Below are 25,501 nucleotides of genomic sequence, written 5' to 3' on the forward strand. Positions count from 1 at the left end.
AGGAGACCTTGGAATAATTTTCCATTCTACTCTCTGGCTGTCTAAACAAGACAACACACTGCAGTAATTAGATCTTAGCCAGCACTATCAGTGAGAGACTCTTCCATTCCCCTCTTTGAAAAAGATGACATGACATTTTCATATTACTTTGGCGCTACTGGGCACAAAGTCCCTAATGTAATAATCGGGTATAAGTGTCTCTCCTACCCGGATGGGTGGGACTTTTGGTTCCTCTTTAGTAGGCTGTGGCTTTTCTGGGTGAACACTTTCAATTGTGTTACGAAAGGACTGACGATCTTCAAGCCGGGGCTTCTTTTCGGGGAAGGAGGTAGAGGCAGCCTCCTCAAAGCATTTCCTTTTCTGGTCCTTTGACTCCCGATCTAAGTTTTCTTGGGGCAAACTGGGAATTCTGTTTACAGATGCAGCTGCAAATGACACATCTTCCATTTTACTGGTCAGTCTGGAAGCCTCTGGAGAAAACAGCAATTCTGAACTCTCTGGCTTCAATAATGCAGACGAAGAGCCTGTCAGATCTTCTCCTCCCAAATCCACCTCAGCTTTAGTCTCTTTATGGAAGGAGGAATCTGGTCCCACAGACACAGTCTCTTTGGGGGTCTCAGTCTGGTCGGGCTCACGTATTTTATACAGGCTCCTCCTTGCTCTGCATCGCAGATCTGGCCGAGAGCGTTTCTTGAAGTGTCCATCTCGCTGACGTGTGGAAGGACCGTGCTGTGGCTTTGCTGCTTCTCCCTGAACAGACAACTCAGTCCTGTTCTCAGCATCTTCTTGCACTGAATTCTGCTGTTGTGATTCTTCTCTAGTCAAACCCAACCTGCAAAGCAACCACAGAATTATTTAAAGGCCAGAGCAAGCTTGTTGGGTCTGATTTCATTTCCTGGGAAGGATGTAAATTGTTGTTTAGTTACAGTACGTACTACCAGAGCAGTACATGGTGCGTTACAGATTACAAAGTAGATACTCATCTCACTCAATCAATCTACAAAGAAATATCTTATGTATTCACTACTTCTGGTAACTGTCACAGGGAATAAAGAAAACGATTAAATGATGTCAGGATTTACAATCTAAAACTAATCTGTAATAGATTACAGTAGAATACAATCTAAAACTAATCTGGCATAGAGAGTACACTTATAAAGTTTGCAGACAATATCAAACTGGGAGGGGTTGCAAGTGCTTTGGAGAATAGGATTATAATTCAAAATGATCTAGACAAACTGGAGAAATGGTCTGAAGTAAACAGGATGAATTTCAATAAGGACAAATGCAAAGTATTCCACTTAGGAAGGAACAATCAGTTGCACACATACAAATGGGAAATGACTGCCTAGGAAGGAGTACTGCAGAAAGGGATCTGGGGGTCATAGTGGACCACAAGCTAAATAGGAGTCATCTGTTTAACACTGTTGCAAAAAAAAGCGAACGTCATTCTGGGACGTATTAGCAGGAGTGGTGTAAGCAAGACACGAGAAGCAATTCTTCCGCTCTACTCTGTGATAATTAGGCCTCAACTGGAGTACTGTGTCTAGTTCTGGGTGCCACATTTCAGGAAAGATGTGGACAAATTGGAGAAAGTCCAGAGAAGAGCAAAAAAAATGATTAAAGGTCTAGAAAACATGACTTGTGAGGGAAGATTGAAAAAAAAAATTGGGTTTGTTTAGTCTGGAAAAGAGAAGACTGAGAGGGGACATGATAACAGTTTACAAGTACATAAATACAGGTTGTTACAAGGAAGAGGGAGAAAAATTGTTCTTCTTATCCTCTGAGGATAGGACAAAAAGCAATGGCTTAAACTGCAGCAAGGGTGGTTTATGTTGGACATTAGGAAAAACCACTCTGACAGTTAGGAAGTTAAGAACTGGAATAAATTGCATAGGGAGGTTGTGGAATCTCCATCATTGGAGATTTTTAAAAGCAGGTTAGACAAGCAACTGTAAGGGATGGTCTAGATCAGGGATCGGCAACCTTTGGCCCGCGGCCCGCCAGAGTAAGCACCCTGGCGGGCTGGGCCGGTTTGTTTACCTGCCGAGTCAGCAGGTTCGGCCGATCGCAGCTCCCACTGGCCGCGGTTCGCCGCTCCAGGCCAATGGGGGCGGCGGGAAGCGGCGTGGGACGAGAGATGTGCTGGGCGCCGCTTCACGCTGCCCCCATTGGCCTGGAGCGGCAAACCACGGCCAGTGGGAACCGCGATCGGCCGAACCTGCTGACGCAGCAGGTAAACAAACCGGCCCGGCCCGCCAGGGTGCTTACCCTGTCGGACCGCGTGCCAAAGGTTGCCAATCCCTGGTCTAGATAATACTTAGTCCTGCCATGAGTACAGGGGACCGGACTAGATGACCACTCGAGGTCCCTTCCAGTCCCATGACTCTAATATTACTAGTCTTGGAAACAAAAAGAATTCAATTTTTGGTATTCCATTGCAGTGATAATCTGAATGATTCACTCCATAACTAGCACTCCAAAAAGAGTTGCTAATTCTGGAGTTGCTTCTTCTCAGAGAGCAGCTAGCTACCAAAGGGAAGTTCCCTATCCACCTGACTTGAATAAAACAAGACCAATGAGGTAGCATTCCTTACTTTTGTCCATAGTAGTCTTCAAAGAACTTCTCTTTCCACTGCTCCACCCTCTTCTCTTTCTCCATTTCCTGTCGTATTCTAACCTGCATCTCATGAGTGAATTCACCTGCAGAGAAACAAGCAAATGCAAGTTTCATTACTATCCAAAGCCAACTCGTCAGTTCCACAGCACTCAGAGCATGCATAGTACACATTCTGTGCCTGCTAGAGAGTACATTTGCTACCCTTTGAAATTCTAGATATCCTGATGGGATATTCTGGCATGTTAAATACTGCTAGTGGTCAAAGCACCAAATCACCTATTTAAGGGGAAAAAAATCAGGCCCCTCCGTCCTCTCCAGAGTGATACTCAGCTGTGACCAAACACTTATGCAACTGACAGCAAGTGTCCCCACCCCTATGGTGAATCTCTGGCCTCAAGTCAATGGCAAAATTCCCACTGACTCCTGTGGAGCCAGGATTTCACCCCTAGAGATTAACTATATTGCAAGAAATGACCCTCATCTGACCATATTAAGTAACATTAAAAACCAAAAGAAAACCTGATGATTCAGGGGCCATAGAAGTTGTCACAGGGCATGTACACTACCCCATTCAGACAACAGGGGTGTGAATAGCAGTGTGCATCAATGTGCTATGCTGTAACTCCCCTCTGTGGACAGTGAGGGCATGAATTAAAAGTTTCCTAGTTGCATGAATGCAGTTCTGTTTGAGAGGACAACATTAATGTGAACTAGGAACCATTTAGTTCATGCCCTCACTGTCCACACGGGGGAGTTACAGCGCAGTGCTTTGGTGCTCACTGTTATTCACAACCCTGTAGTCCCTTGAAGTGCAGTGTAGACTCAGCCACAGAATCCTCCCTTGTACTTGTGCAAGAAATTCTAAATCTTTCATTCCTTTAAAAAAAAGTTTCTAGCCCTCAGAGTTGTACAGAAAACCTTCAAAATGTAAAATGAGTGTAACCAATGCAGGGATGTCTCTCTCCCTGAGAATTCAGAGAGCCTGAAACAATAGCTTTGAGCGGTGTGAAATTCTCGCACTCGTCACATTAGAGATGAATTCTGACATTGAAATTATACAAGCAATGTTAATTACATTAAATATAAAAAACAGCAGCAGGGATACTGTATTGCATGTATTATTCATGTTTATACTTAACTCAGTAAGTTTCCATTTTTAAATTTACCAGAAGCTGCCACACAATTTACAGCCATATCACAGAAACCAGGGAGCTTACTACAAAATTGGTGTCCAGTTTGCCATAGAGTACATAGGGAGTTGGACTGGGATATTACCACCAATGGATATGCATTCTCCCTTCCTACAGGGCATTTACTGTAACTGTTTGTGATGGAACGACTGGGGGGAGCGAGGAAGGAAGAAAAGATTAAGTTCTCATATACCACAGAGATGAACATAGTAAAGATGCACAGATTAGAGCATGGATTCTCAACTGAGTCACAAACAGCCCAGGGAGGTCCTGATCACCCACCTTTTCTTTATGACTAGATAGGGAAAAGGGTCCCAACATTTTTTTCTGTTGTAACATGAGCCCATTATCTGGAAAAGCCTGAGAACCCCTGGATTAATAAGCACTATGTATGTGTCACACAATAAGAAGGTCAGTGTTCAGTTTATACATTAACTACCAGAGAGAAAATGTGAGAAAAAAGAACCCAGTTAAGTTTCTTTATTGTTTATTTTTCTTTCAATTTAGAATAACTGAAGCCCAACTTAATACAGTAAGGTTGAGTAGTTAATTTAATAATAAAAAAAAAGACATCTTTAAAGTGCCATAACCAAAAAACCCCAAAACAACATTTAAAAAACAAGTTAATGGTAGCTAGGACCTGAGAAAAGTTACATTAGAGGTAGATTCCCTGCCTTATCATCTATCCTCCCTCTTCCTTCCCCTACCTTAGGGATTATAGCTTCTGCACACTGCAGCCACTAAAGGGCAACGTGATCACAGACACTTGAACAGGTCTGAGAGTCATATTCCACCCAATAGAGGCAGTATGAGAGAGACCACACAAATCTAGCTGGCACTTTGTTTTTAAGGCCTCTGGGCACCTAAGAGAAGTGTACGGTAAATCTTAAAAAAAAAAAAAAGAAAAAGAAAAAAGGGGGGGTGGGTGGAGGGGGGGAGCGGCAATGTAGCCAAACAGACTCCAAAGCTGGTACAGAATCAAACTCCAGAGTTTATTTTTCTTCTACCAAATAAGGTACACAGCAGGCTTCTCCCAATCATTCAAAACAGCAAATCTACCCACCATCAGCCAGTCGCTCTCTCCAGCTCTGAGCAGCATGGGTGAAGAACTCGTTATTGAGAGCACTGCCACTGAGACGCATCAGCCCATCTGCCCCCATCTATGGAGGACAAAAGTAGAACAGTTGAAAAGCACATAGAGCAGCTCTTTGGGAACAGGGATGATACAACGTAACAAGCAACGAGATGCACAGTGATTGTTGTGTGCCTGTACCTGTCTGTCAACTTCTGGCAGGAGGAAGAGGAGCTGCTGTTGGAAGTGTGGGGGGAGTACATTGAAGGTTCTGGAGTTTATCAGTGCTCGGAGATTTGTGTTGACGAGAATGGAACCAGGTGTCTCAAAATCTATATCCTCACCTCTGTTTCGCTTCATTTGCCCTGTAGTTTTCAGAAAACCAAATAAAAAATAAAATCAAAACTATTTATGACAACATTTCATAAACGAATGTGCTGCTGCAAATGAGCAAATTACAAGAAAACAGGCTGTGGCACTCCAGGACAAAGGAAGGATCTCTCAAACATCTTTAAACAAATAATTCATATTTTACTACATAACTAGGTAGCATATTTAAGAGAGAAAGGAGATGGCTAGTGTTTTGACATAAGAGTGCCCTTCTTAGATAACTTGATTTCAAATAACATAGAATCATAGAATATCAGGGTTGGAAGGGACCTCAGGAGGTCATCTAGTCCAACCCCCTGCTCAAAGCAGGACCAATTCCCAACTAAATCATCCCAGCCAGGGCTTTGTCAAGCTGGGCCTTAAAAACCTCCAAGGAAGGAGATTCCACCACCTCCCTAGGTAACGCATTCCAGTTCTTCACCACCCTCCTAGTGAAATAGTGTTTCCTAATATCCAACCTAGATCTCCCCCACTGCAACTTGAGACCATTGCTCCTTGTTCTATCATCTGCCACCACTGAGAACAGCCGAGCTCCATCCTCTTTGGAACCCACCTTCAGGTAGTTGAAAGCAGCTATCAAATCCCCCCTCATTCTTCTCTTCTGGAGACTAAACAATCCCAGTTCCCTCAGCCCCTCTTCATAAGTCATGTGCTCCAGACCCATAATCATTTTTGTTGCCCTCCGCTGGACTCTTTCCAATTTTTCCACATCCTTCTTGTAGTGTGGGGCCGAAAACTGGACACAGTACTCCAGATGAGGCCTCACCAATGTTGAATAAAGGGGAACGATCACGTTCCTCGATCTGCTGGCAATGCCCCTACTTATACATCCCAAAATGCCGTTAGCCTTCTTGGCAACAAGAGCACACTGTTGACTCATATCCAGCTTTTCGTCCACTGCGACCCCTAGGTCCTTTTCTGCAGAACTGCTACCTAGCCATTCGGTCCCTAGTCTGTAGCAGTGCATAGGATTCTTCCGTCCTAAGTGCAGGACTCTGCACTTGTCCTTGTTGAACCTCATCAGGTTTTTTTTGGCCCAATCCTCTAATTTGTCTAGGTCCCTCTGTATCTGATCCCTACCCTCCAGTGTATCTACCACACCTCCCAGTTTAGTGTCATCTGCAAACTTGCTGAGAGTGCAGTCCACACCATCCTCCAGATCATTAATAAAGATATTAAACAAAACCGGCCCCAGGTCCGACCCTTGGGGCACTCCGCTTGAAACTGGCTGCCAACTAGACATGGAGCCATTGATCACTACCCGTTGAGCCCGACGATCTAGCCAGCTTTCTATCCACCTTACAGTCCATTCATCCAGCCCATACTTCTTTAACTTGGCGGCAAGAATACTGTGGGAGACTGTATCAAAAGCTTTGCTAAAGTCAAGGAATAACACATCCACTGCTTTCCCCTCATCCACAGAGACAGTTATCTCATCATAGAAGGCAATTAGGTTAGTCATAAATCAGCTGGCCTCAGAGACCAGTTCCCTGAATACCTGAATCACAGCATACAAACACAATCCTCTTGTATGTTTCAGAACCATCCTTTCCAAGGTTCCTGCAGTCAGACCACTTTTGAACTAATATATAAGAGCTAGTGACTCCACCCTGCATCTTCTGTGCTCATGGGGCCAATGGCATTAAAGAGGCAATGCTTCTCTACTCCTGTATCTTTGTGATAGAGTCAAAAGATGGGACTAATGAGTTTCCAAAAGGATCACTCTCCAGTGCACCTGGCTAGACCATTTATAGAGGTGAGGGATTTGCACTATTTCTGGATGCATCACGTCACTGAATCCAATGTGTCTTATGAATTACTACATGGATAAAAACGTGCAGCATAGTGGAACATACACAAAATGACTGATGATGAAAACTATGCTTCAATCACAATGTTTTTTATAAAAAACATTTGTTCCCAAAGACTTGGAAAGTACATCTCTAACACCCCACATTACGTATGCATGCTCTCACATATACACCACCAAGGCCCCGGATGCTACATTTCAGATTAGGCAAATAGCATCTAGGAGGTACCTGCCTCCTCACTCAGGGTGAGGAGGCAGTTGTTTGATACTGAGGAGCCTTAACATTGGAAGAGACACTGAGAAGGATAAAAGTCTTGGAATTCTTCCATAAGAAGGGGACAGACTTGGACACACCTGATGTTTGCTTCAGTTTTTATGGCCAGTTCTTACAACTTTATTCAGAAGCACGTACCAGCTGCTGGCTTCCGGATACCTCTCAGCAGCTGTGGAGGATCCCTGGTGATTTCTGTCCTACTGCGCATGGTGGCATTCAACAGGGCCAAAGAGGAGCTGCTGCTGCTGGAAGTGCTGCTGCTCTCTCCATCAGCATGCCTTCCTGTGAAACCTAAAGGCAAAGCCATTTGTCACAGGTTCATGGATGAGTAGCAGAAGGTCCATTGGGGGAGAGGTTTTAGCACATGACAATGATCTGCTTACAACAGACCCATTTTTAGATAAACAAAATTAGGTCATTGCTCCATCACTGACAGTTCTGATTGGGTGACTGAAGATACTATATTAAATACAATTTTTATCCAATAAGGTAGCATCGCACAAATTAATTAGAATCACTTGTATGTTTAGTGAGCACTAAATAAATCTTTCTCCTGTCCTGGCCTAGGAAGAGCTTATGTGGATAGCTGTATAGAACCATGGCTGAAGGGCCATGCCATGCAAATGTCTGAAAACAGTCAAGGTGCAACAAATGCTCACCTGAGGCTGACTCCATATGTGCCCCATTTACTTTCAGTGGAGTGAGGACAACTCGGGGCAACATCACACCAGTCTTTTTCTTTTGTTTGCTTGTCTGTGTTCCAGAGAAAAACAAGATACAAACTATTTAGGGTGCTAAAGTACATGTAGGTCACCCTCTAAACTGCACCTCTTCCTAGCTGAATTCAGACACACAGCTCCACCTGGCCACAAATGAACTACCAGCCAAGTATTCAAGTGTACTCACGTATTAAACGTATCTTTAACAGCAGAGAACCCTGCACCACCTCCACATGCCTGCCCACCCACCCGCCATGGAATCAAGCCCTTATACCACAGATCTGCTTTCGCTGCAGCTTTCGCTCAGACTCATTCCAACTCCATGAGGTGGCTCTGTAATTCTGCCCCTGCTTGGGAAGACCACCTTGATGGGTCTCTAATCCCTCTCCCTACCACCCAGCCTTCATGTGGCACTGAGATTTCTCCTCAAGAATAAACACTCCTGGCTTTGCCCCTTGCCATTAACCCCACACTCACCCCTACCTGTGAGGCTGCTCTGCAGCTCTCTCTGGAAGTGGAGAGACTCTTACTCTGAGATTCAGTGGAACAGGAGGCGTTTGAAGAGGTTTCATCAAGAGACACTGGAAGGAAAAAGCACATGATCAGACCCTGAAGAAGAGGCTTGTAGTTTAATACAGCGGTTCTCAAACTGTGGGTCGGGACCCCAAAGTGGGTCGCAAGCCTGTTTTAATGGCAACAAGGAGTCTGGTGGCACCTTAAAGACTAACAGTGCCACCAGACTCCTTGCTGTTTTTGTAGATACAGACTAACACGGCTATCCCCTGATACTGTTTTAATGGGGTCGCCAGGGCTGGCATTAGACTTGCTGGGACCTGGGGCTGAAGCCCAAGCCCCACGGCCTGAGGCTGAAGCCCTTGGGCTTTGGCTCCCTGCCTGGGCCGGTGGGGCTCAGGCTTTGGCTTTGCCCCCAACAGGGCAGCGGGGCTCAGGCTTTGCTCCCCCCTCCTGAAGTCATGTAGTAATTTTTGTTGTCAGAAGGGAGTCGCGGTGCAATGAAGTTTGAGAAGCCTGGTCTAATATTAATATTATTTGACACTTACCATCATTATCACCACTCACAGTGCTGGCTTCATTGGACCCACAGCTTTCTGCATCTATTGCATCATCCAGCTCCTCTCCCTCTGCCACAGACAGGTTCCGAGACCACTGCAAGGCATCCTTCTAAAAGGGCCAAGCAGAACATACATGATTAGAGTCCTTCCCTTTGGAGCTTTATGAGCTAGACTGACAGGAACATACATAATCATGGCTACAAGTCCACTCAGTCCTATTTCTTGTTCAACCAAAAGCCAAAAAGGAGTTTGAAGAACAGCTAGCCAAAAACTCAAAAGGTAATAACAAAATGTTTTTTAAGTAAGGCCCTTGGACGATAGAGATACAAAAAGAGCACTTAAAGACAATAAAGTCTTGCAGAGAAACTAAATGAATTCTTTGCTTCAGTCTTCACGGCTGAGGATGTTAGGGAGATTCCCAAACCTGAGCCGTCCTTTGTAGGTGACAAAGCTGAGGAATTGTCACAGATTGAAGTGTCACTAGAGGTGGTTTTGGAATTAATTGATAAACTTAACAGGAACAAGTCACCGGGACCAGATGGCATTCATCCAAGAGTTCTGAAAGAACTCAAATGTAAAATTGCAGAACTATTAACTATGGTTTGTAACCTGTCCTTTAAATCGGCTTCTGTACCCAATGACTGGAAGATAGCTAATGTAACGCCAATATTTAAAAAGGGCTCTAGAGGTGATCCCGGAAATTACAGACCAGTAAGTCTAACGTCAGTACCGGGAAAATTAGTTGAAACAATAGTAAAGAATAAAATTGTCAGACACGTAGAAGAACATAAATTGTTGGGCAAAAGTCAACATGGTTTCTGTAAAGGGAAATCATGCCTTACTAATCTATTAGAGTTCTTTGAAGGGGTCAGCAAACATGTGGACAAGGGGGATCCAGTGGACATAGTGTACTTAGATTTCCAGAAAGCCTTTGACAAGGTCCCTCACCAAAGGCTCTTACGTAAATTAAGTTGTCATGGGATATGAGGGAAGATCCTTTCATGGATTGAGAACTGGTTAAAAGACAGGGAACAAAGGGTAGGAATAAATGGTAAATTTTCAGAATGGAGAGGGGTAACTAGTGGTGTTCCCCAAGGGTCAGTCCTAGGACCAATCCTATTCAACTTATTCATAAATGATCTGGAGAAAGGGGTAAACAGTGAGGTGGCAAAGTTTGCAGACGATACTAAACTGCTCAAGATAGTTAAGACCAAAGCAGACTGTGAAGAACTTCAAAAAGATCTCACAAAACTAAGTGATTGGGAAACAAAATGGCAAATGAAATTTAATGTGGATAAATGTAATGCACATTGGAAAAAATGACCCCAACTATACATACAATATGATGGGGGCTAATTTAGCTACAACTGATCAGGAAAGAGATCTTGGAGTCATCGTGGATAGTTCTCTGAAGATGTCCACGCAGTCTGCGGCGGCAGTTAAAAAAGCAAACAGGATGTTAAGAATCATTAAAAAAGGGATAGAGAATCATAGAATGTCAGGGTTGGAAGGGACCTCAGGAGGTCATCTAGTCCAACCCCCTGCTCAAAGCAGGACCAATCCCCAGACAGATTTTTGCCCCAAATCTGTAAATGGCCCCCTCAAGGATTGAACTCACAACCCTGAGTTTAGCAGGCCAATGCTCAAACCACTGAGCTATCCCGGAGAATATCTTATTGCCCTTATATAAATCCATGGTACACCCACATCTTGAATACTGCGTACAGATGTGGTCTCTTCCTCTCAAAAAAGATATACTGGCATTAGAAAAGGTTCAGAGAAGGGCAACTAAAATGATTAGGGGTTTGGAACGGGTCCCATACGAGGAGAGATTAAAAAGGCTAGGACTTTTCAGCTTGGAAAAGAGGAGACGAGTGGGGGTATGATAGAGGTATATAAAATCATGAGTGGTGTGGAGAAAGTGAATAAGTTAAAGTTATTTACTTGTTCCCATAATATAAGAACTAGGGGCCACCAAATGAAATTAATGGGCAGCAGGTTTAAAACAAATAAAAGGAAGTTCTTCTTCACACAGCGCACAGTCAACCTGTGGAACTCCTTGCCTGAGGAGGTTGTGAAGGCTAGGACTATAGCAGGGTTTAAAAGAGAACTAGATAACCTCCATGAATTTAAGTCCATTAATGGCTATTAGCCAGGATGGGTAAGGAATGGTGTCCCTAGCCTCTGTTTGTCAGAGGATGGAGATGGATGGCAGGAGAGAGATCACTTGATCATTACCTGTTAGGTTCACTCCCTCTGGGACACCTGGCATTGGTCACTGTCAGTAGACAGGATACTGGACTGAATGGACCTTTGGTCTGACCCAGTATGGCCATTCTTATGTTCCGATTAATCATGATTAATTTTTTTGGTCGCTTGACAGCCCTAATTATAAACCATCAAAAATTTCAAGCAAGAATTAACTTAAAGAATTCATAATCATATAAGTGCCCCCATATCTTTTAACAGTCCAACTGTGATATGTTGCACAATGTGTGCGTGCAAGAATTATGGAGCTAGAACTCGAGGGCTATATGAGATAATCCTTGACCTGCAAAGAGAGAAAAACTCATGCATTGATATAACATTTCATATGTACATTAAGGTCTAAAATCCAGTGTTCTTCCACAATTAAATTCGCAAAGCAGCAGTGTGTGTGAGCACACAAATATGAGCAGTGGGAGGAATGACTGCTCTTCCGTTTCTGTGCTAGCAGGCAGTTTTATTTCCTGCAGTCATTACTGCCCTTGCCTTTGCCTAACTGTAGGCCCAATGTCCCACCACTTCCTGGCAGGATCCATTGGTTTTAGTCTGGTCTCATACCATTTTGCCAACACAGACAGCAGCAGTGCAGACTTTGCAGCTTTTACTTGATTTTTTCACCTCCATATTTTAATCCCCTGGGACTTCAATAGATTCAAGCTCCTAATAGAACAGAAGTCAGCACCGTTCATTTTAATTAAGTTAACTCGCACACCATCTTTTCAAATAGTAGAACTGAATTACTGGCATGCTCTGTGGACCCTTCTCAGATGTGTAACTCAAACACACTTGAGAAAAATAAAACAGTTTGCTCATATTTGTGCATGCATAACTATGGAGGTGTTTTTTTTTAAATATTCAGAATAATTATTCTTTCTTGGGCTGAGAAGCTGTGCGACAATATTTAGACACTTTTTATTCCTAGAGATAAAGAGACAACAGTGTCAAACAGCAACCGGCTGCAGAGATGCCACACTTGTGATGTTCATTTTAATTGATTATATAAATGGCAAATAAAAATATTTTGGAATTCAGTCTATTTTCAAACACAGAATGACACATTAACACAAGACATCTTTTGGGGGAAGAGAGAGGTTCAAAGGTGCATTTGAGGAGGTAGGGTGGGAGAGGAGGAACATCTCTGAGACACTAAAAAAAATATAGGAGCAGAAGCATATTTTTCTATATTTCAAATTAAAGGGACTGTCAACTTGTACTAAAAAACCTATGTTAGGTAAAGCCTCTTTAAACAGCATGTCTTGACTTTTAAAAAAAATTCCTTACACAAAAAAGTTATATATTTTTTCCTTTTTCTTGGTTGATGTTTTTAAGGGTCTTTTCAGCACAAACTAACAGACTATAAGGAGGAGAGAATGAACTATGCAGATTGCTGTCAAACACAGAGTAAACAAACTGAAAAATGATTTTTGGTTAACTTTCTAATTATAGTAATATTAGGTGTTACTTGTAACTATTGTCCATATAAAACTTTCAGACAAATGTTATCTGTAAACTGACTGCATCCCTTTGAGATTGGTATACAATAAGCTCCGGATTATCCGAAAAGCAATGGGTACATGGCTTTTGTTCAGATAATGGAGGGAGCAGGAGCCATTCAGCAGCAGGGTGGCCTCCCTTGCAGCCAGGGACTCAACCTTCTCATCTTCCTCACAGTCCTGGCCGGGGGAGGAGGAAGGGGAAATCTGCTCTTCCCCACTTACTCTCTTCACAGTGGGGCTGCAGAGGGTTCCTGCACTGTCACGGGCCAGTGAAACCTGATTCCTGCAGGTGCAAGGTGCAGGACAAAGCACAGACCCCCAGCCAGGACTCTGCTCAGCTCTGCCAGGACGACCTCAGCCTTCCTTGCACCTGCGGCAGTGCAGGGAGGCTGTCACGGCCAGGTTCACTCACTTTCATGACAGCGGGGCTGCAGAGGCCTCCCCGCACTGCTGCAGTATCCATTAAACAGCAGAGTGGCCTTCCCCACAGCCAGAGGCTTGTCCTCCTTCTCCTTGCACTCCTGACCAGGAGTCTCTACTCTATTATACAAACCTCCCTTTCTTGTCTCCCAGCATGAGATACATGGGGGACAAGAAAGAGATTTGGATAATGCAGAGGTTCAGGTAATAGGATTTTGGATGAACGGGAGTATACTGTATAAGGGAAACATACAGGTTTCATTATTTTGATGATGCGCTATCCTTTATGGTTGCATGAACTAAATACTGACATTCCATGTACTGGAAGAAGAAAGTTTATCTTGCTTGTGTAATTTAAGAATTATAAAAGTTAAAAAACAGAAATGTATTACATAGCTTATAGGCACAAGAACCACCGCGTATAGAATTGTGGATCCCAGAGACTCTGTTTCGCATGATGTTACCAAGGGTAGTATGCTAAACTCATACAGCGATCACCAGTGATGGATTAACAATAACAGCAATATGTAACAAGTTGAACTCGCACTTCATCCCCAGCATGGAAGACAGGAGTTCACAATTTACCTTGAGTGTGAAAAGGCTGATACGTCCAGGCAATTTGTAAAAGAGTCCATCACCTCCCCTTGAATTGGAATGTAGCATGGCATTGAGGCAGGCCAGGGGCGAAGTGCCACTGAAACCAGAGAGAAAAAGGGAGATGAGGTTTAGTTTATCTAAATGCCAATTTTTAAATAATACACAAAACCCTACAGAATTTTTTTCTTTAAATCAAGGGCAGGTAGTAGAAGGGATGTTGACGAGATTTAGGGTACAGTATCTCAACCAGTCTGAGCACTATTATAGCTTTCCTATCTGAGCTGCTTACCACCATGGCACATCATAGTGAGATAAGTCTCAGATAATAGAAAAGCAGCATCTTACACTAACGTTCAAGCCATTCTAGGTCATTTGTAGAGGTTTATCATTTGAGAGAGCTCTCTCTCTCTCTGAATTCTTTGTAGCTGGACTCAAGGTACTAAGGAAGCGTTACTTTATAGGTGGAGAACTACAAAAAAACCCTATCAATAAAATGTTTACAAACTCAAATATTTCTGAAATAGTTTTCTTTCAATATACATATTACAAAGAGAATACATGCTAGCATAGTGTAGCATAAAGGGTTTAACAGCACTCTTTTGGGATGGTCCACATAACTCAGTGGTTGTTTGTCATTTGTAAGTAAATCATCCAACCCACACTCATGCTAATGAAACCTTTGTGACATACCACATCATCAGATTTTCCACATAATCACACATGCACATATAAAACATTACCTCTAGTGCCTGCAAGGGACGTTATTAAAGCAATGTAAGAGTTCACTATTATTAAAAGTGAAACTGAAAACTGGTTTAAGTGCAATGTTTCAGTCTCAAAAGCTCGAACTACTGAGTCTCAACTTCTCGAAAACTGGGTTTAGAATAACTTCTCAGTTAATCTTGATTAAGTTTGTTTTGCTGCTGATTTGCTTTTTGGCATTTCTTTGCAAGCCTTGGAGGTAGCCAAAGTTACCATGTGTCATTTTATACACCACAGAAAAATCCCAACTCCCTCTCCCGTAAATTACACATCATTTCCCCCTCTGCACTGAGCAGAACGCTGCAAGTAAATTACCAGCCACAGGACAAGTTTTAGGAAAGGAAAAGATTAACTTCCCTAATTGAAACCGTAGACAAAAGAAACATCCAAACATTTACTGGAGCTACAATTTAGCCATGAGACTGGACCCAACATCTCTGCTCTTGCATAAATCACTGGGGATCACTATTTTGCACTTCTTCAGGAAGACAGCACTCCAACTACTAAGTGTTTCCTAGAATCAGGGTGGCATTAGTTCAGAGTGTCCCTTGAGTCATCATGCTACTTCCTTCAGGACTTAGGTTTTCTTTGCAAGCGCCCCACATAAATATTGAAAATGTTCAATGCAATTTAGCTAGACAAGATCACAGGCTTGGGGGACAGTTTGTATTTTAACACTGGGTTTATGAACAATACTTGCTCCTTTCAGTTATACGATAAAGTAAGAAAGCCATCTTTCCCCAAAGCAGAAAATTAACAATTGGGTGAAGGGAAGCAGATATACCTGGAGGGAAACACCAATCTCTAGAAAAATGATTTTTAGCTCTGAAGGATTTAACTTCACACACGCAGAGAAGCCTGGTTTTAGATACTTATTTTGATAAGTTACCAGCCAAAGCTTGGAAGACAGCAAGAAAATTTGCACTAGTGAAAAGACACCCTGTTATTGCCATTAGTAGAGGACAGCCTAGTGCTCACAGACCCTCAAACAGTGCAGATACCTCTCTAGGTAAAAGGACTGATCAAAGAAAGTAGGTCAGTGCAGAGTGAATATCTGATTAAAAGAGAAGGAATATGGAGCTTTTCATTATAAGCCCATCCTTATTCCACTCTTTACATACCATGCTGTGAAACCATCACCCAAGTCCATTCCCACTATAAACCTAGTTGTTAGGAACCCTCAGTATCGAGTGGGTGTTCAAACAGCTCTGCTATCAAGGGAACAAAGCATGCTGGCACAGTCCCTCTCTGAACAATGGTAACTCCTACACATTATACCTCTGTCTCTGAATTATGAAGTTGTTCGCTACTCAAACCGTCATGATTGTTTCCTAATTTCAGGGATAGTGAGATGAGAAACAAGTTAACATTCTGAATTGCTTCAGTCCCAAAGGGATTCATTTACCTTCTATAGTTATACAGCAGTTCAACAGGGATACAGGCAACATGGTGGAAGACAGTTCATAAAACCCAAAAGAAAAACAGAGCATAGTTAGAACAGCATAGAGTTAAGATCCCACATGTAAGTTAATGAATGCTGAACTGCCAAAGATAGCTTGATTTACTGTGTGCAGTCAAACTTGGGAACTTTCATCTTGTAACCCAAGTTAAGGAGTTTGCAGCATGATGGCTAGCAAACATCTACTTCCTTTGACCTACAAGGTATTTTGTATCTCCTTTCTCCTAGATTCAACAAAAGTAGATGGAAATTCCAGGAAATTAATTTAAGACAACACCTGGGGTTCCATCCATCCCTGTAGTTTCCTAAATTCCTGTGCAAGCTCTTCTTCTATGTTGTAAGATATATATCAAGGGCCACAAAAAATACAGCAGCATTAACACTGTGGTATGGTAGAATATGTAGAAAGAGCAGTATACTACATATATAAGGGAAACTTATTACTTGACCCCAGAAAAAGGAGCAGTCTCTGCTCTAGAGGTGAAGCTCTACAGAGGACTGAGTTGACTCATTACATATAGGCCCAACACTGGAAGACCAGTAGTAGTTATTTATTTGTAGAAGAAACACACAAAGGAGAAGCATTTATATCGGAGACAGACTCGTGATTTGGCATTTAGAATATTTTACAAAAGTCCTACAACTCCACTGAAAGGCAGAGATGTTCACTCTGTGTTTACAAGAAACTGGAAATCCTCCAGGAGCAATAAAGAAAAACAGCTAGTATATTCTTACCCCAAATTATTGGGCTACAGAAAGAGAGGGAGAGAGAGAGAGAAAAGAAAGGTGGATTAGAGAAAGGAGGGAGAACTCCACTAAGTAATCCTGCCCTTTTTACCCACCCTCCCCCACACTCCACACACTTTATTATAGACAAGAAGATCAATACTAACCTCATTTCCTTTAGTCCCTCAGCCTCTATGACCTGCAGAATCTGTTTCGGGGTCATAGGAGCATCAGAGTAGTTTTCCAGCACCTGAAAAGATATAAATACAAAGCTTCATTCTACATTTTCTATTCACATTCGTTGAATTGTTTCCTAGGTTGGGATTCAAATACAAGAATATGTCTGCTAAAAGTCAGTATCTCCACAAGAAAACCTGCTACAAAATTCAGGTTAACCCAAGAGCAGACTACGGTATATATCCATGATCCCTGCACTTTTTCTAGGGCTACAAATGGCTTGCCCTGTTTTTTCATCAGGTCTCTAATTAAGTGTGCAATTGTGCAAGCATGGGGAGAAGGGGAGAGCTGGGGAATTAGGCACTGATCCTGCACCACTGAAGTTAATGGATGCTTTCCCACTGACTTTCGTAAACATCAGACAAAGCCCTTACTGCACACAACCTTTAATATATGTATAACAGTCAAAGGCTTCCACTGAAATAGACGTTAACATAGTAGATATAGACTGTTTGCTCTTTGGGGCAGAGACTTTCTCTTCATACTTATCTGTGAAGCATCTAACATGTTGGAGTTACAAATAATAATAATAATAATAATAATGTCATTACATAAATCAATAGTACACCCTTAGCTGGAACACTGTATTCAGTTCTGATCATCCCATCTCAAAAAGAATACAGAAGAAACAGAGGGGTTTCAGAGACTGGTAATAAGAATGATTAGGGGCATGGAAAATGTTTTGCATGGAGAGATTTAAACGATTGGAACTGTTTGTCTCAGAAAGAAGATGAGTAAGAGGGGATATGACAAAGGTATAAAATGAATGGTCTAGAGAAGGTAGATGAGGAGCTTCTCTTCATCTGTCTCATAATCCAAGAACAAAGGGACATTTAATTAAGCTGAAAGATGACAAATTCAAAGTGACAAAATAAAATATTTCTTTACTCAATGCTGAATAAGCCTGTGGAACACTCTGCCACAAAATATCATTGAAGCCAAGAGCTTAGCAGGATTCAAAAAAATAATTGGGCATTTATATGGATAACAGGAATAATCAGAATTATAATAGTAAATATTAAAAATAACAAAGCTTCAGAAGAGATGTAAACCCTAGTGTTTCAGAGCTGAAGCCAACCTTTAATTATTCAGATTTAAGAGGAAACTTTCCCTAGGGGCAGGTTACTCCATAACTGCCTACTCTGCAGGAGTTCTTGCACCTTCCTCTGAAGCAACTTATACTGGGCACTGTCAGAGACAGAATATTGGCCTACATGGACCACTAGTCTGATCCAATATAGCAACTCCAATGTAAAAATACATTTCACTATATGGCCTAACGTACCTGAGAGAGACATGGCAACAGATATTCTGTCTGGGATATTCTGCTGGCAATCATTTAATAAATTCCCCTAACGTAATGGCCACAGTGACATGCAATTCTGATTTTAGCAGGGACAGTACTTTATAGAAGTTGGCAATGAGATTCTGTCTTTCAACTAGTACAAGTAGTGAGCGAAGAAAATGAATGGCCTTTTTATGTCAGCAACATTTAGAACTGAGTCACTGCAGCATCATGTCAGGGACCAATGACTGAAGTTTCCCTTTGAAAGGTAGAGTAGCAGGACTGTCTGCAAGAAAACAGTGCAGGTCACCATCTCTATCACCCCCACTTCCCAGCCTCCAAAAGGCTAGAAAAAGCCCAAACTGAATGACACACTCCAGTGTTAATAAAATAATAAATAAATTAATGGAGATATCCTATCTCCTAGAACTGGAAGGGACCTTGAAAGGTCATCGAGTCCAGCCCCCTGCCTTCACTAGCAGGACCAAGTACTGATTTTGCCCCAGATCCCTCGGTGGCCCCCTCAAGGATTGAACTCACAACCCTGGGTTTAGCAGGCCCAATGCTCAAACCATTGAGCTGTCCCTCCCCCCCAATTGTGTTGTACTGCAATTAAAAGTCTACCTACATTTCTCAAGAAAAGCAAAACCAAATCATATCCACCATGTCACATTTAAGTATCTGAAAATAATACACAAAGCACTATAGCATTAGCCTGCCAGCGGACTGGAAGTTTGGAATTGTGAATCCCATGGTTAAATGCAATGAAAGCCCAAGAAATAAGAACATAAGAATGACCAGACTGGGTCAGACCAATGGTCCATCTATAGCCCAGTATCCTGTCTTCCGACAGTGGCCAGTGTCAGAAGCTTCAGCGGGAAAACAAGGCAATTTTCGAGTGATCCATCCCTGGTCGTTCAGTCTCAGCTTGGGGCAGTTATAGGTTTAGGGACACCCAGGGCATGGGGTTTTATCCCTGGCCTTTTTGGCTAACAGCCATTGATGTACCTAACCCTCATGAATTTATCTAATTCTTTTTTGAACCCAGTTCTAGATTTCGCCTTCCCAAATTCCCTGGCAACGAGTTCCACAGGTTGAATGTGTGCTGTGTGAAAAAGTACTTCCTCATGTTTGTTCTAAACCTGTTGCCTATTAATTTCATTGAGTGACCCTAGGTTTTGTGTTATGTGACGGGGCAAATAATACTTCCTTATTCACTTTGTAGACCTGTCATATCCCCCCCCCTTAGTTGTCTCTTCTCTAAAATGAACAGTCCCAGACTTTTTAATCTCTCTTCGTATGGAAGCTGTTCCATATCTCTAAACATTTTTGTTGCCCTTTTCTGAACCTTTTCCAATTCTAATATATTTTTGAGATCGGACGGCCAGAACTGCAAGCAGTATGATAAGCTATATTTAAATGGAATAAACCATTTTTATTTGGAGGCAGTACAGCTCCACTACAGTCTCACACACTGATCAAGTTTTCTTTGGGGTACAATATTTCAGTGCATCATCAGACACTATCACCCTTCGTCACCCAAATGAAATGGGCATCTGATGTGGAGAACACATCACTCAATAGTCAACTGTGAGAAGCATGAAATGGAACATTCATGTTTCCCAAATCAAGAAAAACCTTCACAGCCCATAAAGCATCTGGAAAACACTGAACTCAATGACAACCAAATAAACCACAGCCCACAATGGAGAATGAATACTTCTATCAGAAATAAAAAGCCCAGCTCAGAACAGTTCCTAGCCCCCAACTGTATCAGATGTATGACTACTTTTAAGAGTCAGAGTTGGAAGAGAAAGCATCCAACAAGATTCTCTCTCATTCCTTCACCTACCCTGAAAGGCCCTGCATGCACTGAAGCAACACCTCCTCTGGCTGATTATGGCAGGACATCATGGCTCCATTAGGAACCTATTAATGCAGCTTTGAGCACTGGCCAGAAAGAATGTCTTGGGATAAGACAATACTTCCTCCAGAAACTGAATGTGTTGTTTGTAATATTTCCATTTCCTGCCTTCCCAAAGACCCTAACTGTGAACCTTTATGCTACTCCTCCAATTACCCTGCTACTAGACTAGCAATATAATCCTCAGAACACCTGTTCAATATTCCCTGTGGCTCTATGTACTACACTAAATCTCAAAATCCTTTTGTTTTTTGTAAACAGAATGTGCAAAGCATTCACTCCACAGGACAGGACGCTCCAAAAAGTTCTTTTCCTTCCCATCCATGAAGGCATCTAACGGAATAAAAAATGTAACAGATACTAACAGAGTCAAATTAAAAGCACTTTGAGAGGAGTGTGGTAAAGCCTAGTACTAAACAAACATCTATTTTTAATGGATTTAAGATCAGCTTGAAAGGAGCCCCACAACCCAGAACAGCTAGGAAAGGCTTGGTCTCCCTAAGAGGATAATCTGGTATGAGGTTGAGCCAATGACAAACCAGAAATAGAACAAAGATGAAGCTGGGGTTTAGAGACCTCATACACTTAATACACATTGGGAGAGGCCCAACCAAGAGGAAGGTAACAAACGACATCCATGAAGAGATTCACTGGTAGACCAGATGCCAGCAAGGATTAACTAGCATGGGTGCTATGCCATTAAATGACTACTGATGAGTTGCCAAAGTAGATGAGTTGCAGACTTACTTTTTGGACAGCCAATAAGCAGTGAGTTACCATAGAGTTCAGTGTGTTGGGTGACAAGAAAAATTATGCAAGCAGACTTAGCACTGGTCTACACTAGAAAGTTAGGTCGATCTAGCTAAATTTCTCAGGGGGAGGTGGAGGTGAAAAATTCACACCCCAAAGAGATGTAGTTAAGCTGACCTAAACCCCAATGTAGACAGTGCTAGGTCAACAGAAGAATTTTTCCTTCAATGTAGCTACCGCCTCTCAGAGAGGTGGATTTCCCACAGCGATGGAAGAACCCATTCCTTCGCTAGGGGAAGAGTCTACACTACAGTGGTACAGCTGTAGCATGTCTAGTGCACATAGAACCGTAGTCTTCGCCCCACACTCAGGGTCATCTGCCAGCAGCGCAGCCTAAGTGCCTACATTGAAGGATTCCACCTACAAGACTAGAACCCGCGCAGGAGCTGCGGGCTGAAGCACTTCGGAGGATGAACCTGGCACTAGTTTTTTCCAACTGCAACTTTTAGCTTGAAGAGCAGGAGAAGAGCGAAAGTCAAAGTCAAGTGAGCTCAAAAATAATAATTTTCACGCAAAGGACAATGCAAGCTACCAGAAGGCAGACATTCTAGTCTGAATAGGTTATATAGTGAAGTACTTCTTCACACTACACACAGACAACCTGTGGAATTTGTTGCAAGGGGATGTTGTGAAGGCCAAAACTGTAACTGGGTTCCAAAAAGAATGAGGTAAATTCATGGAGGAAAAATCGAAAGATCCATCAATGCCTATTAGCCAAGATGGTCATGGATGCAACCCCCTGCTCTGAGTGTCCCTAAGACTCTGATGGCCAAAGGCTGGGACTGGACAACAGGGGATAGATCACACGATAACTGCCCTGTTCTGTTCATACCCTCTGAAGCATATGGCATTGGCCCTATCAGAAGCCAGGATACAGGGCTAAATGGACCATTGGCCATACTGGGTCAGAACATTCTCATGTTCTCTTTGTTGGTCAGCCCTGGGAATCTCCTATTGCGTTCAAGCAAGTCCTATTCAGAAAAAGCTAGAATAACTACTAGAATCCACTGGACGCTAACCCAAATCGAATGGACCCAAGACAATCATCCAGCTCTCATTAAATGTCGACAAGGTCTGGTACATAACCTTGACACATAAAACACATAACAAAAAAACCCAAGACGCATTTATTTATTATTTATATAGATGCCAATATACTACACACAAAGTATGCCCTTGTGCCAGTAAATCAATGATCAAGTGCCTTTGGCTCAAACAGTATCCATATGGAGATGGCAGGATCACTCTGCCTTCCCTGGTCACTTGCATTCACAGATTTTATTTTTAAAAAGTTTATTGTGAAGAAATTTTGGTTCCTGGAGGAACAAAACAAAACAAACAAGCTTTTTCCAATCAGCATTAAAAGTAGATAGCAGCAACAATCGACACAATAAAGCATGCAAAAAGCTGAGTGTGTCATTTGCAATGTGACTATTCTCCCACTCCAACAGAGTTGAAATGGAGAGTGTTAAGAACTGAGTTAAGGGGCTGGGTATTAAAGGCACCAACTGTTCAGACAATAGTTGAAGAGTTCAATCTTCATTTGGATCAGTTGGCCCATATTCCCCTGTCTTTTCCTCCTTTTTTAAAAAATTTAGTTTGATTGTAGTTTATTGGTGGGTTTATATTTTCTTATTTGGTACAGACTTTTTAAAAGTTTGTTTCCATTTTAGATTTTACAGTCAACATCTGGATTCCAGATTAAGATCTGGCCTTAGTTATTTTATAAAAGACAGGTTTGTCCCACATGGTGATGGGCAACAGAATACAACAGGGCTCCAACAGGATGGTATTAATGGACATAACTAATGGTGTCCCTAGCCTCTGTTTGCCAGAAGCTGGGAATGGGCGATGGGATGGATCACTTGATGATTACCTGTTCTGTTCATTCCCTGTGGGGCACCTGGCATTGGCCACTGTCAGAAGGCCAGATACTGGGCTAGATTGACCTTTGATCTAACCCAGCATGGCCATTGTTATGTTCTTATAACCAAAGCAGGTATTTCTTCTAGAAATCTGCCGCTTGAATGAATGGAATTTAAAAAAAAAACTGATGAAAATATATGCCACAAGATTCATCACACACATACCAGATTTGGTACTAAGAACATGCTTATGACCAAATGAAAATGTTGACCATGAAGACACTAAGCAAGTAAAAGCCCTTTGGTAGATGGGAGGGAGATTTATGTTTTCATGTATGCTTGAACACCATATCCCTTACAATGCCTAGCTTCCCCAGACTAGTGGTGTCAGGGAGAAGCTTGTTGCCACTAAGGAAATTCCTGACAATAATGTTTTCTGGACCTCCAACCTGGCATTTCTCAGAAGGCTGGGATCCCTTCCAGGGAGGTTTAAATAAATCTAAGGGAAAGCAGAATAAAAAGTAGGACCTGACAAAACTGAGAATGGTTACCATACTGCTTAGACTTTGCTGACCTGTAAGTAAAACTGACCCAAGCAGAAACATTAAAGGCTGTGTAACAAACAGTACCATTTTCTACAGTGAAGAAATCACCTCAGACCTTGTCAATGCCTCATCAGACTATCTATTCATACCATTTGAGAAGATGCTTAGTTTCTCAGTATCTGTCTTAAAGTAATGCTTACAAACTGCCGAAGGCCTCTCCAGAAAAATGCCTTATTCAATCACCATAAATAGGGTGTGTGCTCACACCTTTCTCAAAGAGAAAATCCTCCTCTTTCCATGGTTAAAGGAGACTCTCTCTCTAGAAGACCCATTCCCTCCCCTTGGTAATATGTGTGAGAGCATGTGAAAGGATCTGTTTCTCACCCTCTCAAGAAGCCCCCAAACCTGGCAATCTGGATGGGAGAAATATCTGACAGTAGCCCCTTCCCCCATGTAATATGACAGTCTCTCAAGATGATACTGTAGAGGTAGTGTTTCTGGAAGCACTGCTGTAGTTTGGAATGAAGACCCTGCTGGCAGTACAGAGTGTGCATGTGTTAGGACTAGAATCATTCCCTTTCTTCCTCCCAGTAATATACAGAGAAAAGAGGCTAGCAATTTCTCTCTTTCTCTTGAGGGATGGAGGCAGAAAAAGGAGCGGGAAGAGTTATAATGGTGGGAGTTGTGACTCTCCACCTTTCCACCGAGGAACTCACCCTGTGATTATGTTGGGGTGGATGTGTGTGGAGGTATTATTGTGCTCTAGAAGCTCTTCCCCATCTCATATTGAAGATAGGGAGAAGGTTGCTCTCTCTCTCTTTTCTTGTATGGGAGAAGCAATGTCCACTGACTGCTACCCTCCCTGGTTATTGGGGGGCAGGGGGTGAGAGGGGGATGTTGGCCTCTCTGTAGGATCCTTGGCGCAGGGACCACCTCTTTATTTTGTTTGCACAGCACCTAACACAATGGGGTCCTGGTCCACGATGGGGACTCATACAGATAGTGCTAAGCAATATCATGAGGTGTCTCTCAGCTCTCCCTTTGGGCCAGGTCCCTTCTGCTCACAGGGTGAGGTGTCCTTCCCTGCGCCCAGCCCCCTTGTGACTCCGCCAGCCCATGGAGCGACCACTCCCCTGGCTGCACTGGGGAGCCCCCCAACGTGCCCGGGCCCCTCTCTGGGAGACACCCCATCTTCCCTCCGGGGTTTGCTGGGGGATGTTCACCTCGCCCCGAAGGAAGGCGATCTCTGTCCCCTCCCCACTGTACACAGGGGTCTCTCTCCTCACAACCCTTCCCGCAGGGTCCCTCCCTACCCAGAGGGGCCCCTCTAGTTATGGGGACAGGGTCCTTCCCCAGCCCTGCAACCGCGGGGCCTCCCCGCCCCCGTTCCTGGGGGGATCTCCCCCTCACCAGGCGGGCGGCCTCAGCCCACGTGCGCTCCTTCTTCCTCCGCTGCTTCATCTCCTTCATCTTCCTCCTGCTCCGGGGTGGGGGGGAGAGAGGTGTTGGGGGCCGGGGCACGGGCACGCGGGCGGGGGTTCGGAGGCGGGAGCGCGCGGTGCGGGTGCGGACCGTTAGCCGGGGGGGCGGGGCTGGCGCGCGGCCGGCGGGCAGGGAGGACGCGAGGCGAGGGGGGGGCGTAGCTCCCGGGCGCTATGGAATGCAGCAGCAGCGGCGGCTCAAGCCCGACATAACAACGGGGTCAAAGGGCTCCGAGGTGGGGGGGGAGGGACCTCCTCAACGGTGGCCTCGGCAGGACAATCCAACCCCCGCGCTCGGCTCTGACGGGGGAGGGTAGCTTTTCCGTTTGAAGGAAAACAAACCGCAGGGTCTGATGGGAATTGTAGTCCCACCGCGGCCCTGCGCAAACAGCGAACGGGCCGCTCCAGCCCCGAGACTACATCTCCCAGCAGGCTCTCCCGCACCAGGCCGCCAAGGGCAGGGGTGCCGGTGTCGTGAAGC

At 43.5% G+C, this 25,501-nt stretch overlaps 1 protein-coding gene across 1 annotated transcript in view; it reads right to left on the reverse strand.

The window, feature by feature from the left end:
- ASXL1 (ASXL transcriptional regulator 1) overlaps window positions 1–25,009 on the reverse strand; it is a 28,571-nt gene extending 3,562 nt beyond the window's left edge. The window contains exons 1-12 of the mRNA XM_065414536.1: window positions 24,950–25,009; window positions 17,041–17,123; window positions 16,094–16,096; window positions 13,915–14,023; window positions 9,137–9,257; window positions 8,553–8,656; window positions 8,016–8,109; window positions 7,495–7,647; window positions 5,084–5,247; window positions 4,874–4,970; window positions 2,598–2,703; window positions 208–832 (exon numbers count right to left, since the gene is read on the reverse strand). Coding sequence (XP_065270608.1) covers window positions 208–832; window positions 2,598–2,703; window positions 4,874–4,970; window positions 5,084–5,247; window positions 7,495–7,647; window positions 8,016–8,109; window positions 8,553–8,656; window positions 9,137–9,257; window positions 13,915–14,023; window positions 16,094–16,096; window positions 17,041–17,123; window positions 24,950–25,009 — 1,719 coding nt within the window. The remainder of the gene's footprint in view (window positions 1–207; window positions 833–2,597; window positions 2,704–4,873; window positions 4,971–5,083; window positions 5,248–7,494; window positions 7,648–8,015; window positions 8,110–8,552; window positions 8,657–9,136; window positions 9,258–13,914; window positions 14,024–16,093; window positions 16,097–17,040; window positions 17,124–24,949) is intronic.
- Between the last annotated feature and the right edge of the window lie 492 nt (window positions 25,010–25,501).

This window comes from Emys orbicularis, chromosome 12 (assembly GCF_028017835.1).
Source record: "Emys orbicularis isolate rEmyOrb1 chromosome 12, rEmyOrb1.hap1, whole genome shotgun sequence".
In the NCBI taxonomy this organism is placed as follows: Eukaryota; Metazoa; Chordata; order Testudines; family Emydidae; genus Emys; species Emys orbicularis.